Source organism: Mycteria americana, chromosome 8 (genome assembly GCF_035582795.1).
Source record: "Mycteria americana isolate JAX WOST 10 ecotype Jacksonville Zoo and Gardens chromosome 8, USCA_MyAme_1.0, whole genome shotgun sequence".
Lineage (NCBI taxonomy): Eukaryota > Metazoa > Chordata > Aves > Ciconiiformes > Ciconiidae > Mycteria > Mycteria americana.
In genome coordinates, this window is record NC_134372.1 from 7606553 (window position 1) to 7622191 (window position 15639).

At 58.2% G+C, this 15639-nt stretch overlaps 2 protein-coding genes across 5 annotated transcripts; both read right to left on the minus strand.

Annotated features, from left to right (window-relative positions):
• Window positions 1–671: 671 nt before the first annotated feature.
• Window positions 672–5413, minus strand: CD74 (CD74 molecule). 3 transcript variants are annotated; one of them, XM_075509452.1, is made up of 9 exons: window positions 5292–5413; window positions 3603–3778; window positions 3402–3493; window positions 3245–3298; window positions 2912–3007; window positions 2599–2689; window positions 1997–2185; window positions 1545–1640; window positions 672–1333 (listed from the first exon to the last, which is right to left on the minus strand). In XM_075509452.1, the coding sequence occupies exons 1-9, from the start codon at window positions 5360–5362 to the stop codon at window positions 1326–1328; spliced, it is 873 nt and encodes a 290-aa protein (XP_075365567.1). In that variant the 5' UTR covers window positions 5363–5413; the 3' UTR covers window positions 672–1325. The 3 variants fall into 3 exon arrangements, with proteins under 3 accessions (XP_075365567.1, XP_075365569.1, XP_075365568.1); XM_075509454.1 differs by lacking the exon at window positions 1997–2185; XM_075509453.1 differs by lacking the exon at window positions 1545–1640.
• A 5861-nt stretch (window positions 5414–11274) lies between these two features.
• Window positions 11275–14859, minus strand: RPS14 (ribosomal protein S14). 2 transcript variants are annotated; one of them, XM_075509455.1, is made up of 5 exons: window positions 14702–14859; window positions 13222–13372; window positions 12745–12906; window positions 12144–12220; window positions 11275–11387 (listed from the first exon to the last, which is right to left on the minus strand). In XM_075509455.1, exons 2-5 carry the CDS (start codon window positions 13368–13370, stop codon window positions 11320–11322), a joined length of 456 nt encoding a protein of 151 aa, XP_075365570.1. In that variant the 5' UTR covers window positions 13371–13372; window positions 14702–14859; the 3' UTR covers window positions 11275–11319. The 2 variants fall into 2 exon arrangements, with proteins under 2 accessions (XP_075365570.1, XP_075365571.1); XM_075509456.1 differs by lacking the exon at window positions 14702–14859 and adding an exon at window positions 14322–14451.
• Window positions 14860–15639: the final 780 nt, after the last annotated feature.

The following is a 15639-nucleotide window of genomic DNA, read 5'->3' on the forward strand; positions in this document are numbered from 1 at the left end:
GCAGACACTGTTGCTCCTCAGCTTTGAACTGTGTGTTCTTCTAGTGTTGGTTTGTTGGGTTTTTTTCATTACTAAAATGCCGTGCAGGGGCAGGTGCTGAGAGCAGGCTTGTGCATCACCTGCTGCCTCGCCAGCGGCTGCTGCCCTGCGCCTTGTACTAGGCTTTGTGCCTGGTTTCCTCGCTTTGCTCCCAGCCCTGGGGTTTAGCAGGTGAGGAAAAAGGGACTGGATCCCCTTGTGCTCCTCCCTCCCTTGCTGTGCAGCTGCCGCGCAGCCTGGGACCAGGCTCTGCTGCTGAGGGCAGAGCTCTCCGGCTGCCACCCTCCCTCCCACCTTCGCAACCCGGGCGTAGGAGGGAGATGGCTCTGGCGCAGGGGGCTGCTCTCCTCCTCTCCCCCCGCGCTGCGACTCACTTAAAGGAGATTTCAGCCTCCTGGGCTGTGATGGGGTACAGGGGGACCCCAGGGGGGATTGAACAAATGATGGGCCAGGAACGTGGCAAGGAATATGTACGATCCTGGGTGGGGGCACAGACGTCCGAGTGTCTTTGCAGAGATTTTTCTTTTTCCCTTTTTTCTTAAGATTCACTTGTGTTTAACCTGGGACAGCTGCAAAATGTAAGCACTGCCCTATTAGAGTTGCTTACAAGGCTTTCTTATTCAAAAGTTTATTTGAAATAATTAGCTTGTGAGGTCATTTATAAAGGAACTATTGGATGTATTCAGAAAAATTAGAAGCCCCTCTGACTCCAGGGTCAGCTCCTCTGCCCACTGTTACCCACTGCTGCGGCTGTTCTCCAGCCTGAAAGCAAAAGCTGAAGGTGAGCACCTATCTGTACAGAACTGAGCACTCCACAAGAAAAACCCTCTAATCTAGTAATCTAACAGGGCTTCAACCTACGGGGGTCAGTTAAGAAGCTGGTGGAGGTTGTTTTGCTGCTTTTAATGTTCATTCAGTGTAAGAAAGCATTAGTGGCTCGTTCTTCAGCAGGGGTGAGCTCTGCGCCTGCCGCTGCCCGGGTGCTGCGGGATGCCGATGAGCAAAAGGGAATGGAATTTGTGGGTTCAACATCATTGAAATCACTTTCCAGCCTGCTTTACCCACCCTTTGAGGGAACACTTTGTCTCTAGCACTGATCCTGGTGGCACCTGCAGCAGGGGAGGGGTCACAACCGATGCCTCGAGGGGCAGGAGTGTGCAGGGGTGCCCGCTGTTAATCATCTCAGTAAAGCAATGTAGGAGCAGAAATGAAATACAGCAAAAGAAAAACCAAAACATGGGAGCTGGGATGCTGAAGAGGGGACAGGCATCTGCTGGCGTCCTCTTCTACTTGGCTGTTGTGGGGGAAAGAGAAGAGGGAGTCGGTAACATGGCTCCAGGACCTCCCAAAGCCCAGGCTGCTTTTGCCTGTGTCTCCATCGCTACCTCTGCCGCCCCAGCAGTGCTTCTGTGCTGTCAGTGGCTCTCGGGGGTGGACCTGTGCCTGCCCCAGCCCCAAGGGCTTTCACCAACACCCCCGGCCCCACGACCACACTTGGCCCTCACCTTTCTCCAGACCCAGCTTGTGCATGTCTGCCCCAGAGAAGATCATCTCCTCCTGCTCCACAGGGGTGGGAGAAGCAGTGGTGGCAGCAGTGGCATCTGCAGAGGGAAGGCAGGACGTGGGTGCTGGACCCCTGGGACTGCCCCATCTCCTCCACCCCTCTGAGGGCAGCAGGGGAGAGCTACGGGTTTGGGGGCAAGGGGGGCTCGTGGAAAACCTTGACTGCACGCCTCTGCTATCACTGCAAGCTAGCCAAGGAGGGCTGTGGTTTTTAGGGTCCCCTCCAGCCTTAACACGCTGGCACCAAAGAGAGCTGAGGGATGCTTTCTACAGCTTGGGCACCCTCCTCTCCTCTCCCTGGCTCCTCTCCTCCTCCCTAATCACAAGCAAAACGGGGGGCAGCATCCATGCACGCTGCTCGTTCATCTCCTCCGTCCCCTCCCTGACGACCTACCGGGGCAGTCCAGCTTTTCCCGAGTGGCAGTGCCCTCAATCCTGGTGCCATTTTTGTAGGAGCACCAGCAGTAGCCCGTGGAGGCATTGCACTGCTTGGGCAGGTAGTCGCCGTTCCCATCGCACTGCGGGCGGAAGCGACCCGGCCGGACGCCCCCAGAATTGGCCTCTGCCTGGCACTTAGTTTGCACTAGGGCAATAAAAACAAAGGGGAGATGCCGTCAGCCCCGTGGGCCCTTCTGCTGCCCGGCAGCATCGGCGGCAGCTTTTTACCTAGAAGCAGCTAAATTAAATATAAAAGGAGAACAAGCCCCACCCCGGTGACCTTCCTCAAGCTCTTGGGCTAGCCAAGGATGGAGGATTTGGTGTGGTGCTCTGGCTTTTCAGACATTTGCTCATCCCAAATGCCCTGCAGGCAGCAGCTGTGATGTCCTAAAGGCCACCAACCAGAGGGTCCCCATGGGACGAAGAGATCCATGACCAGCTGGGGACAGAGGGGTCAGTTGCCTTTGGGATGCCCCGTCCCGGCACCTCCTGGGGGGTGGCTGCTCCTGAAGGGCCAGTCCCAACCCTCCCCAGCTCAGCAGCCCCCGTCCCTGATACCTTTCTCTGCCGGTATCGCTTTAGGCTTCTCTGGCTTGGGGTTCCTGGCCATTTCAAACAGCAGCCACTTTTGCATCCAGGATTCAAAGGACTGCAACAAGGGGAAGCGGCACGTTAACGGGGACAGGGGAGCCGTGCCACAAGCTCCAGCCTGGGCCAGGGAAGGTCGTGAGCACCACCACCTTCCTTGGGGTGGGAGTAACCCAAGCCTGGCTCAAGCAGCACTTTATTTTTCCAGGTGGGGACACCCTAGTCCCTCCCCAAAGCGGGGTGCTCCTGGAAGGGGAAGAGTAAGACAGCAGCAAGCACTGACCTTCCATTCCCCATCAGTCATGGTGTTCTTCAGGCTCTTCAGGTTGGCCATCAGGTTGTCCTTCAGATCCGGGAACGTCTTCCTGGGGTCTCCTTGCTGCAGAGCGACCACCATGGTGAGACAGGGCAAAGAAAAACGAGGTGGGGGGGTGAAGCTCTGCTTATATCAGCCAGACGGACATTGCAGGGGGCCAGGAGCTCCCAGCAGCTCTGAGCGCCCCGAGAGACCCCAGACCCAGCCAAGAGACAGCTTGAAGCTGGAAGCAGAGGGTCCCATCGCCTCCTGCAGCGCAGAGGGCAGCTGTGGGGCCGGTGGGGTAGCGGGGGACCTTACCTGCAGCAGGTGCTTCACTTGGTCCTCAGTTTTGTTGCTAGCAGGGGCCGTGTCCTCAAGAGAAAAGGCAAAGGGGCAGCGTGAGCACGAGGGCTGGCAGCAAGCCCTGAGGGCAGCAGGCAGCAGGCAGCGCCAGGCAGCAGTGGGCATCTCTTACCATGTTTCCTGCAGACGGGGCAAGAGGCAGGACCCTCATGGCCAGGGGTGTGCTCACCATGGACATCTTCATCTTGTTCACCGGCTTGGCACCTGCCGAGGAAGGAGCGGCATGAGCGGTGCTGGGTTGGGTGGTCCAGGGGGACCCATCCCCTCTCCCCGGCCACCCCACCACCACGCTGGTGCCCGTGGGGCTACTGACTGGCAGGCAGCTTCCTCTGCAGTGCCTCCAGCTGCAGGGTCTGGGAGGTCCTGGTCAGCTTGTTGATCTGCCCGTTCTGCTGGTAGACGAAGTAGATGGTGACGGCCTGGCCGGCGATCAGCAGGGCCACCAGGATGGAGAGCGTGGAGAGGGCGGCTTTGTGGCCCAACACAGACCTGCAGAACATTCCTTATGCTCAGCCCGTGCCCCCGGCTGGAGGAGACGCCCCCATACCCTGCCATTACCCCCGCCAAAATCCCTCCTGCAGCCCACGTCACCCCCCCGCGCTGCCCCAAACAACCCCTCCCGGGGGGTTTGCAGCCAGACAAACGTAAATTCCCCTGTCACGGCATGCAGAAGTGAAATCTCGGCGTGAAGGTCATTCCTCCGCACTGGGGGAACCGAAACCCACTGCAGGGGCAAGGAGGGGAGGCACGGGAGGGGTACCCAAGGAGCATGTGGGCACACGGGGGCTGCGGGCAGGGGATTTTGGGGCACGGCATCGCTCCGGGCAGTGCCTTTTGCGGGATGATGAAGCCCCCTGAAGCCTCACTGGTCCCGGAGGGCAGAGGACATACCCCACGGGATGCCGGACTGCAATTTAATTTTTAAATTTTGAGCGAAAGGGGGCACGCCGAGCGCAGAGGCAGCACGCCAGCATGCGGGCAGGCCAGGCAGGGGATGTCGCGGTGCTGCCATCGCACTCGCAAGCCAAGGGAAGGCAAAGCCCAGCACCACGCGGCCGCCGGCCATGGCGCCGAGGCCTCCCCGGGCCAGATCCCGCCCCGCCGGGGCGAGCGGGGCACTGGCGGGGTGCAGGGGCGCTCCAGGGGGCCACCCCCTGCCTCCGCTGCCCGACGGGGTCGGGGCACCCATGGGTGCTGCCTGCCTGCAGGCAATGTCCGGAGCAGGGCTCGCTGCAGCGGGTGTCTGCCTGGTGACTGATGATGCCAGACCTCCCGGGCTTCTGATTGGCTGGAAGTTGGGGGGGGGGGGGGGGGGGGGCGAACGGACGACCCCGAGGGGGTTGGGAGATGGGGGCTGGTTGGGACATGGGGGGTGGCCCCACAAAGCCGGCTGGGCTCTAGGTCCATGCTGTGTCCCTGCCTGCCCCATAGCCACATCATGAACCTTCCTGCCCCATAGCCATCCTCCGCTCTGTCTGCCCCATAGCCACATCATCAACTTGCCTGCCCCGTAGCCACATCATGAACCTTCCTGCCCCATAGCCATGCTGTGCTCCCATCCACCCCATAGCCTTGAGCCTGCCTGCCCCATAGCCATGATTTGAACATGTCCGCCCCATAGACATGCCGTGCCCTTCATCTGCCCCATAGCCACACCGTGAACCTGTCCACCCCATAGCCATGCCATGTCCCCATCTGCCCCAGAGATACACTATGACCCCCCCTTGACCCCGTAGCCACCCCATGCCCCTGCCTGCCCCACAGCCATGCTCCAGCCCCTTCCGCCCCATAGCCACGCCACAGCCCCCTTGGCTCAAGAGTGCCCCATAGCCAGAGCATGATCCCCCTTCTGCCCCATAGCCACTCTGTACCCCCTTGGCCCAACCGTCTCCCCTCCACCCCACCGCCACGCACTGCCCCCTCTGCCCCACATCCCTGGCATGCACGCTTTGCCCTCCCCACGTCCCCTGTCCCCACACCCCCACGTCCCCAGCAGCAGCACCTCCGGGTGTCCCCAACATTGACCACGCCGCTGCCGCGGTCGGAGATGAGGTCCCGCTGCTCCTCGGCCATGGCTCCGTTGTTGGCACCCCGACGGGCAATGAAAGCCCCGAGTGCCGCTGCTGGAAATACCCCCCCCGGGACCCCACCCTCCCCTGCCACCCCCGGGGGGGGCCCGTAAAAAAGCCGCATTGGCTGCCAGCACCCGCATCACCTGTTGCCAGGCAGACCTCTGCTCGTCAGGTCTCCAGTCCAGAAATGATGCTGGGGCACGCCACGAGCACCACAGCCACTTCCGTGGGGCATCGCTTCCCACCCCACCGCCACAGGCAGGTCACGACGCCCAGCCCGGTGACACTCCGTGTGGTGGACCGGGGGGGGGGGGCTCCGGTACCCCTGGGGGGGGGCAGGAGGTGGGATACAGGGTACAGGAGGTCAGAAGTGGGATGCGGAGGTGAGGTGGGATGGGAGAGGTAGGAGGCAGCGCGGGAGGAAGGAGGTGGGACGCAGAGGTGGGATGGTCCCCACACCGAAGTCTGAGCAGGACCCTCCTGGGGACGTGCCATCAGGGTACATCCGCTCCTCACTCACCTTCACTGCCAGAGAAAAGCTGCACTTCGGCCCAAACCCTGCCTTGAGGGTCACTTTGGACCCCCCTGGGGTGGGGGTGCTTGGCCAGCACCTCTCACGCTGAGGGGGTAACGATTAAAGGCCCGTCAAGTGCTCTCAGGTCCTCCCTCCCTCTTGGGGCACCCCTCTCACCCTGCCTGCAGCGGCTTTGGGGGGCTGAACCCCCAAACTCAAGAGAAGAGAAGCAGCCCTTCGAGGCGGGTGACCCCCAAAGCACCAGTGGGTGTGGGGCAGGGTGGGGGGGCAGCATGGGTCCCCACCCCACAGCCCTGCTAGTGCTACGTGGGTGCGAGCAGCCATCCACCCCCATAATGATCATTTTAGGTGATTTTATACAAGGACCTGGGGCAGCCCAGGGGTAACGCATCCCCGACGCCAGCACCGCACCACGGGGCTTGGCCTCGCCGAGCACGCCGCATCCAGCACCGAGCCGGCTCCAGTGTCAGGACCCAGCACGACCACGGCCAGAGTTCAGCCAAAAGTGAAACTCCGAGCGTGAAATTAAAAGCAATGCGCCCGGGCATCACCAGTTACCAGGCAAACCTCCCCCCACGCAGCCCAAGGGCCAGAAAGTGGTAAGGCCGGGGAGAGCCCAGGCAGGTTTCTTCAGCAGCTCCATCCCTTCTCCCGGGTCAGCCCCAGCGCCATCCCACCGGCAGCACGCTGGGAGAGCGGGGTTAAGGAATAATCTAAAAGCATTTCCAAGGAGCAGGGCAGGGTTTCGGTGCAGATGCTGTTTCTGGAGCAGAAGCTGGCGCTGGTGGGACGATGCTCTGGCTTCCCAGGTGGGAAATCGCAGCCCCCACGCAGGGGAAGGGCTTCGGTGCTCGGAGCCCGGTCCCAGCCCCAGGCTCATACAACCCAGCCAGGAAAGCCCCAGGGCACCCAAGGGTGCAGGGAGCCCCTGCCCAAGGGTGTCCATCAGCTTCGCCCCAGCCGTCCCCAGCTCCTGCCCCACCTGCATTCCTCCCTGGAGGCTAGTTTGAGGACAAATAACTTATCTGCTGCTTTGCAGGGGATGCTGCATTTAGAAACCATTTGAGATGTTTAAAAAATTGGGGGGGGGGGGGGGGAGAGAGAAAAAAAGCACATAAAACCCTTCCATATATTTTTCGTCTCTCCCCTCACTCTCAGCCCATGGTGGGCACTGGGGGGTTTGGGGGGGACACGGGTTTTTCTCGCAGCCCCGGCCCTTGCTGGGCTAGCAAGCCCCCCGCCCTGGGGCCACGCTCCGGGCGCATTCCGTGACCAGCCTCAGCCCTAAGCGGAACTACAGCGAATCTGAACAGGAACTCGGCGAGCAAAACCCTCAGCAAAGTCATGGAGCTGGGCCCAACTCTGCAAACCACAAAGGCAGGCGATAAGCCGGGGGGTGGGGGAGAGCCCTGCTCCCCCCACGGGCAGGCCGAGCCCCCCGAGCCCCCAGCCACAAGCCCAGCTGGGGGCTGTCAGCACCGAAGCAGCCCTCGCTCTGCGCACAGACATTTCCATTAACTTCTTCAGTACTTCCCCCCCAACACACACACACACCTTTCTGCACAGGGCCGTGGCATCTGAAGCCTTTTAAGTCTGTAAATTGATTTTTCCGAGCAGATGCAGACCTTTTTACAGAGCAGCTTTCAGCCTGCCTCATCCCCCTCTCTTTCTTCCATAGCCTGAGGCTGGCACCCAGACCCAGCACAGGCTCTTCACCACCGTCACCCCCGAGGCTTCGTTTTTGCGCACGTTTTGTGCTGCCCATGAAAAACTCGACAAGCACCATTACGGGAGGCTGAGGAAACAGCTGTCTTTTGGGGCAAAAGCGGCCATCTGGAGCAGCGAGCAGTCTCAGGACTCGGCTCAGACCTGCCCGTTCCCCAAGGGCCTCGATCCAAGCCAGCAGAGCAATTATTTCCGGCAGAAATAACTGCACGGGCATTCACATGAAGCCATTCATTACCAGCCGAGCCTCCGTCGCGCAGCCCTCGGACCCGGCACAGGCTGAGGTTTGATGGACAAACCCACGTTTCACACTGCCCGTGAGACAGCACCCTCCACAGCACAGGATCGGCTCCGGGCAAACCCGAGGGGAACGGCCGAGCTGCAGGGCTCACCGGCCAACGCAGACCCGTCCCCGGGGACTTTGTGGGCTGGGGATGCGCTGCAGCCCCCGAGCAGCCCCGTGCCCTCGGCGGGACGAGCATCCCTGCCGGGGAGACACAGGGTGGGCAGCCACACGTGTCCCCCACCCACGCAGCCATCACCCAGCTGCAGGGGGTTTGCGGGTGATGCTGTTCCTCGCCGGATCATGCAAGACAAAGCAGCTGGGTAGGGGCAGGAGCAGGCAAGAGCCATGAAACCCATCCACACCGCTCAGCCAGGAGTCCTTCCCTCCAGACAGCCCTGGGACGCACGCCGGGCAGCCCACTCTGCGCAGGCACCTGCCTGGCTCCCCGGTTTCTCTTCCTCATTTCTCCCTGGGGGGTTTCACACCAATAGGGGAAGTTGTTTCAAAGACGTCAGATCAGCTAAGAAATAAAAGCAATTTTTTGCCATTAATTGTGCGGTGAGCCCAGGGAACACCCTGACCACGGCACAGCACAGGGAGGGCAGCAAGGGGCACGGGCTGGGCTTACAGCAGCTCAGCCCGGACAGCCCTGCGCACCCAGCAGAGCTCCCGCTTCCAGAGATTAAGGGCTAATAAAGCAAATCCACCTTCCTGCGCTGGGCAACCTGCCACCTGTGCAAGCCCCAGCAAACCTCCTGGGGGAGGATACACCAAGCAGGGCAGTACGTCTGGGTTCCTCCTGCCTCGGGTTAGACACAAAGGTCTCAGCTGGTGCTTCAGCAACCTGCTCTCCAGAGCCGAGCAAGGCCAATGCCACCGCAAGGCTCACCGCCACCGGGTGCCAGCCCGCTCTGTGCTGCCCGGAGCTTGGCCTGACCCTGCTACGTGGTGGGAACCCACCCGGCAGATGAAAAGCCGCTTCCGTTCTTGTGCCCTGGGAGCGGTACGGAGCAGACACCTTCCCTCGTCCAGCTCTGCCCTCAAAAACAGCAGGGTAAGTCAGCCTGCGCCGGGGTGGCTCTGCTCTGCCTCGGTGGGCAGCGGGAAGGAGCCAGAACTGACCAGGAAACATCACAAACTGCACCCGGAGAGACAAGATGGGTCTGTAAAATTCGTACCACTGCAAAGGTCCTGCCCCGGATTTTATCATAGAATGGTTTGGGTGGGAAGGAACCTTTACAGGTCATCCAGTCCAACCCCCCTGCAAGAGCAGGGACATCTTCAACCAGATCGGGTTGCTCAGAGCCCCATCCAACCTGACCTTGAATGTTTCCAGGGATGGGGCCTCCACTACCTCTCTGGGCAACCTGTGCCAGTGCTTCACCACCCTCATTGTAAAAAATTTCTTCCTTCTATCTAGTCTAAATCTACCCTCTTTTAATTTAAAGCCATTACCCCTTGTCCTATCGCTACAGGCCCTGCTAAAAAGTTTGTCCCCATCTTTCCTATAAGCCCCCTTTAAGTACTGAAAGGCCACAAGGCCCCTCCACGTTCCCAGAGAGTTTTCCCCCCCAACATACCCCGTGAAGCAGCCACATTAATGTCACCCGGGCCAAAGTAACTCCTACTGGAACAGCAATAGGTTTCAGCGTATAGAGAGTATATAAAAGACATTATTGACTAGAGCTGTTAGTAACACACCACACCTTCGCCTCCCGCTCCCTGGTCCCTCCTCAGAGCCACTGCTGGTTTCATGTTTTCAGCACCTTCTCCACACAGAGTTCAAAGAACACTTCGAGTACAGGAAAATAGTGATTTGAACTGCAAATAGCACTCTTTTAAGACAGTAAGGGAATTTTATTCTGAAGTTTTCCATGGCCACATATAAAATTACAAGTAAAACACTATGGCTGCACCAAGGGAAATGCTGGCTTAGGAACATGCATCCAGGCAGAGATTTTTTCCACAGAAAGGGGAAGTCATGTATTAAGCAACAGTTTGCAGAACACCCAGCAGTAGTTAGCTTGCTCACAAGCCCAGCTTTCTTCCCCGCAGCAGGGACACCTCCAAGAGATCATGACTCACTTTGAAACCACAAGCATCCAAGAAGGTTTCACTATGAAGACCAAGACGCACCATGGCTTCAGATCAGGCAGCCTGGTTTCCTCCACTGTGAAACTCATCCTCTTTTTACCACACAAGAGCTAGCACTCGACAACTGAAGATCAACCTTGACAGGAGCAACACGCCCTGGATCCAATCCAGGCTGAGTAACTCTACCAGAACAGGGACCGCTTTGAGAGCGGAGTGCCTCCAACACCGCCAGTCAAAGCATCCTTCCCCGTGAGGGGAGGTGAAGGAATCCCCCGTGAAGCGTTTGAAGATGAAAAGGTGTGGGAAAGAGCCCACGTGAAAGTGGTGAGGTTCTCAAGCCTCGGGATCTGGAGGCAGACCTTATCCAAGAGCCTTCCAGCTTCATTTTATAGGTCACATGTCATCATGTGTAAGACTATTCATATTGGCCATATAACTGTGCTAAGAATCCTACGGTTTTTCAACCAGTTCTGATAAATAACCATCACTTAAACCTGACCACAAGTATTCCCGGACAAACATTTTACCAGCTCCAGATGAGCTCACTCGCTCATTGCCAGGAGTCCCACTGAACAGTACGCGACTGCAGCAGAGGAGGAAAGGCACGATGAGCTGTAGCCGCCTCTACAGCGAGCTCCTACCGACCCGCACACCGCATGGCTGGGGAGACCACAGGACAGCGTGACAAACCCACGTCACAACAGGCACTACACTACACGAGGGCTAAAGTCACCACTGCGCAGGAGGAATTTTGACAATTTCACCTCTCTCGAGCTTTGTAAGCCACAGCTATTTTAACCACAAGCATACAGAACCCACCTGTCTTAAGCTATACTTCTCAAGTATTGTATGGCCCTGAATCTTCTCTTGGTCTAAAATCCTGCTACAGTCGAGGAAGTGACAGAAACAGGAACGATCTTAAAGCCTGGAGAGCTAGGAAGAGAACATTGGCAAAGGTGGAAATGGGCATTTGTTCCAGGTTTTCTGTGGAGGGCAAACACCAGTGCAGGAAGCAGGGCGTGACAAAGTGAGGAGTCATTTTTCTTAAATACCTCTAGAAGTAAAAATATATAAACAGAGCGGCTGAGGGAGCTGTAGTGCTTTTAGAAGCTTTTCCCGTGTGTATTCGAAAGCACCTCTGGTGCAGCAGTACTAACAACAACCCCAGCCCAAACCAGAAGCCCAGCTTCAGAGGATAAGCCATTCGTGGACATAACTAAACCGAAGCCACTCAACTTCTGAGCATACCTCAGTAAGAAAACACACAGTTGAGAAGAGGTTTAAAAGAGAGCTTTAATGACGAAAGGTGCAGCATTGTTTACAGGCGACGTCCACGGCGACCACCCTTTCTGCGAGTGCTGTCAGAGGGGATGGGGGTGACATCCTCTGCGGGGACAAGAAAACCCAACACAAACTGTTACCTTCCAGAGGTACCCCAGGAAACCAACCGGGCACAGCCACCCAACCCCAGCAGTCACCCCGACAGTCAGCCACCACAGGAGCCACGCACAGGCAGAACGAACGCTCCATGGGAGTCAAGATATTTGTGAACTTGCCAAGGGCTGGGCATTTTAATGCTTAGGAAGCAAAAATCCCCATTCTCCCATCCCACTTAAACCAAGTAGCCACAGCCTTTCCAAAGAAACAGAGGGTACACGATGTAACTTCCAGAGCAGCCAACACCACCGCTTCTTGTGGCTCCCCTACAAGGTCTGGGACTCTCCCTCAAAGAGTTGGAGGCACTCCGTTATTACTGAGTCAGTCTTAAATGGAGACCAACGCAGTATTTCTAGGTGACGGAACAGCTCTGGCACAAACACTGTTACATCAGAGGGGCATCAGCATCCTGCTGTACAGCTGGGGTTTACTGCGCAGACAAACTTGGTTTCTGAAGTCTGCTCACGCCACCTCCTGGTGAATCGTCAATTTAAGAATCTGTTTAAATTAAAATCATACCTACAGTGGCATCTGACAGAGGTCAAGCAGAACATCCCAAAGCCAAACCATCATTCCAAGTGGCATACATGCCTGCAGAGCTCCTTTTACTAAATAATCCCTCAGAACTCATTTTTTGAGGCAGCGAGGCTCTGCGCTGATATACAACGACATACGCATCTAGCTATCGCTTTCTCCATCACTCACCAATGCGGCCGATCTTCATTCCAGATCGGGCCAGAGCTCTCAGGGCTGACTGGGCACCAGGTCCAGGAGTCTTGGTCCTGGAGGAGAGAACCAGAACCCACAATCCCTTAAATGATTCAGAAGTTGAACAAAGTTCACAAACAACTGACAACGTTAAAATCACAGTTTCCCCACCCTAAACCATCCAGATTCTAGAACTCACCCTCCCTCCTGTCCCCAGACCCAAACCATTCACAGACCATCAAGCCACCAGACACGCACTTCGCTGTCACTCCAAGGTAACACATCTCCAAGTTGACAGCACCTCCCCATCCACTACCGGATAAATAAGAGCACACCCCAGCTCCAGTCAACTGAAGATGCCCATTTAGAACAGGTTCCAGATGCTCAGTGAGAGATGACCACGTCAGCCAGCCACCATACGATACGACAGACACCCTTTGGGACAGACACCCTTCGGGTCAACTTTAAAGTCAAACTCCCGGGGTGCATCTACCTTCCCAACTGAGGCAGTGCAAAGAAAGGACGTGGTGCAATCTGGCACGGTTCTAAGAGCGGACACATCCTCTGGGAATGCCAGGGCCCAGCCGCTCCAACATACCTATTTCCACCGGTAGCACGCAGCTTGATGTGCAGGGCAGTGATTCCCAGTTCCTTGCACCTCTGGGCAACGTCCTGAGCTGCCAGCATAGCTGCGTAGGGAGAAGACTCGTCTCTGTCCGCCTTCACCTTCATGCCACCAGTCACACGGCAGATGGTTTCCCTACAAAAGGGAAAGAAGGTATTCAGAAAAAAAGCCCTTCCTCTTCCTCCCCACAAGCCAGCTTCTGGGTACAGACAGAACCTGTTATTTTGAGTGTTACTGGATCAACAAGCTGCCACCCAGTACCGCGAGCACAATATTCATCAGAGGAGCGCACCAAGCCATCTGGTCTATGTTCACGTATGCACACCATCTTATCTTACAGCTCAGCAGAAGCTCAAGGATGCCAGTGGAGCCTCCTGCCAAATCTAATTTCCGTTTTCAAAACAGAAGAAGCCAGGTACTGCAGGGAGGTGACCAGCGTTCAATACTCACTTGCCAGAGAGATCAGTCACATGGACAAAAGTGTCGTTGAAGGAAGCAAAGATATGGCAGACACCAAACACATTTTCTCCTTCAGCAACCTGAGGTCCCAAGCTGATGACCTGTTCTTCCTTCTTCTCCTTGCCCTTACGAGGTGCCATTTCTGAACATCAAAAGAAGAGAAGTATGAGCGATGGTGGATTTCTCACCATTCTCTTACAGGATTTTATGACATTCCCTGCCACTGCAACCTTTTATCAAGCAAGATAAATGAGTTACCGTTGGCAAAACGCAGGTAGTAATTTTGGGGTACAAGCAGACTTCTTGTAAAACCCAAGATTCCCAGCTTCACCCTGCGCTGGCAGACAGGTCACCACCCACAACTGTTCAGTGGGGTCTCTCCTGCCACACGTCACGGCAGCTGATGTCCCCTGGCACCACCGCAGCAGAGCACAAGGGAGCCCCTTTCCTTGATAACCAGCAGTGCTGAGAGCTTCCCCTTGCTCATTTATATGACTTTATGGAAAGAAAATACCTAACGAAACAATCATTAGAGACCTGGGTACTGTCACGAAGCTCTGACTCTGCAGACCTTTCAAGCACTATCTTGGGTTCTTCCATGCTATTGGTCTCCTAACCACGTCCTTGGGACCAGCCCAGGTAAGTCTTCTGCCTCTGAAGCGTACACTCAGCTACGGAAGACGGCAGACGCAGCACTCGGCGCCAGTTAGGTGGCTGGGGATGCTGTGCATCTGCTCCCGAGCACAGGAAGACGGTTCCCTATTGCCCTCTCCTGCCAAATCCCTGCTACAACTGGCGCCTTGCACAGGAGAAGAGTCTCACGACTTCATTAAGGAAATCAACCCAAACACGACCTGCTTTCGCTCGCAGGCCGCAGCCCGACGCTCCCCTCTCCACAGAGAGCGGCACAGAGCACCGACTGTTAAAGCAAGGCCTACGCGGCCACGCTGACAGAGCCCCCGGCTCCTGTCACAGCCAGCCACAGGCTCCGTGGCCATCGCCCTCCCCACCGCCGCCCATAAAGCCCAGCGACACCGACACGACAGACCGAGCAAACGCCGAGCCGCGGGGGCTGTAACGCCGATATTAACCTCAAAACGACGTACCCGCCGCTCGCCTGAACCCGCGCTGGACACAGCCCCGGCCGCCCAGCGTCCAGCGGGCCGGAGGAGACTCACACCGCCGGGCCCGGAGGCGAGCCTGCCCGCAGCCCCGGCCGAGCACGGAGCCGCGGCCCTGCCCCGCGGCCCGGCCTCCCCGCTCCTCCACCCCCAGTCGGGAGCGCCGGCCCTCCCCCGGGCGCCCAGCTACACCAGCCCCCGGCTCGCCCGCGGCCTAGCGCCCCGCTACCGCCGGCCGCGCCTCCCCCGCACCGGGCGCGCTGCCCCGCGGAGCCCCGGGCCCGAGGAGGCGGGCGGCGGCGGGGCGCGGGCGGGCGGATGGCGGCGGATGGGCCGCAGCCCGCGCCCACCTGCGCGTCTCCTCCGGCGGCCGCCGCTGGAAAGGAAGCGGCAGGGGTCAGGGGGCGAAGGTCACCGCCGCTCACCCGGAAGTGATGGCGGAAGGCGGCGGAGTGCCGCGGGGGAAGCGGCCTTTCCCCGATCGCAGGCGCCGGACTCTGCCCCGATCCCGATCCCGATCCCGATCCCGATCCCGATCCCGCGGCGCCGGCCGCCGCCGTGCAATCGTGAACAGCGCTCCCGAGGGCGAGCCGGGCCGACCTCCCCAAGATGGCGCGGCCGCCTCCCCCCTTCCCAAGATGGCGGCGTCACCTTCCCGGGGGGGTCCCTCCCCAAGATGGCGGCGGCCGCCTGCCGAGGAGCCCTCCCCAAGATGGCGGCGGGTGGTGGAGTGCTGTTGACAGTCTGTGCTCCTGACAGAGCCGTGCCAGGAGAGCTTCGGAAACTCAGGCCTGAATCGGTTTACAAAACAACTGGAGGAAAATCGGCGTAGTGCTGGAGCCGGGCCGGGGCACAGGCCGTTCCCGCCGGCTCCGCTGTCAGGCAGCAGAGCACGGCGAGGTGTCGTGGGGGTCCAGGCAGCTGCTTGTCCCTGCCCCGGGCTCAGACGGGCTGCGAGGAGGTGTTTGGGAATTTACCCATAAGGGGATGTACGTAGCGGTTTTAATATGTGGCGGCCTGGCGTATTTTCTCTTGAGGAGCTAAGGGGAGAGATTTTAATAGGCGCAGTCGTCTGTTGGGAGGTCAGGCGGCTGATGGGAGTGGCGCAGACTTGGCAGCTGTGAGCGATGGTGCAGGGACTACCTCCTAGAGCAATTCGCGGGGGAGATTCTTCCCACCTCTACCGCAAACAGAACGTAAATTTGTAAAGTTTTACATTAAGGTGGTCCAGCAGACAAATATTTTCCGCTTCCAAGTGATTTAAGAAGGGCTCAGGAGAGTGAAGATG

Bases quoted from the DNA above. Each gene is read 5' to 3' on its own strand.
- CD74 (XM_075509452.1), bottom strand. From the start codon at position 5,362: ATGGCCGAGGAGCAGCGGGACCTCATCTCCGACCGCGGCAGCGGCGTG. The intron at 3,299-3,401 runs GTAAGAGATGCC...TTTTCTCTTGAG, and splicing joins CCCCGTCTGCAGGAAACATG to GACACGGCCCCTGCTAGCAA. The intron at 1,641-1,996 runs GTAGGTCGTCAG...TTCCCTCTGCAG, and splicing joins GGAAAAGCTGGACTGCCCCG to ATGCCACTGCTGCCACCACT.
- RPS14 (XM_075509455.1), bottom strand. From the start codon at position 13,370: ATGGCACCTCGTAAGGGCAAGGAGAAGAAGGAAGAACAGGTCATCAGC. The intron at 12,221-12,744 runs GTATGTTGGAGC...TCTCTCCTCCAG, and splicing joins CGTGCTACCGGTGGAAATAG to GACCAAGACTCCTGGACCTG. The intron at 11,388-12,143 runs GTGAGTGATGGA...TTGTCCCCGCAG, and splicing joins AATGAAGATCGGCCGCATTG to AGGATGTCACCCCCATCCCC.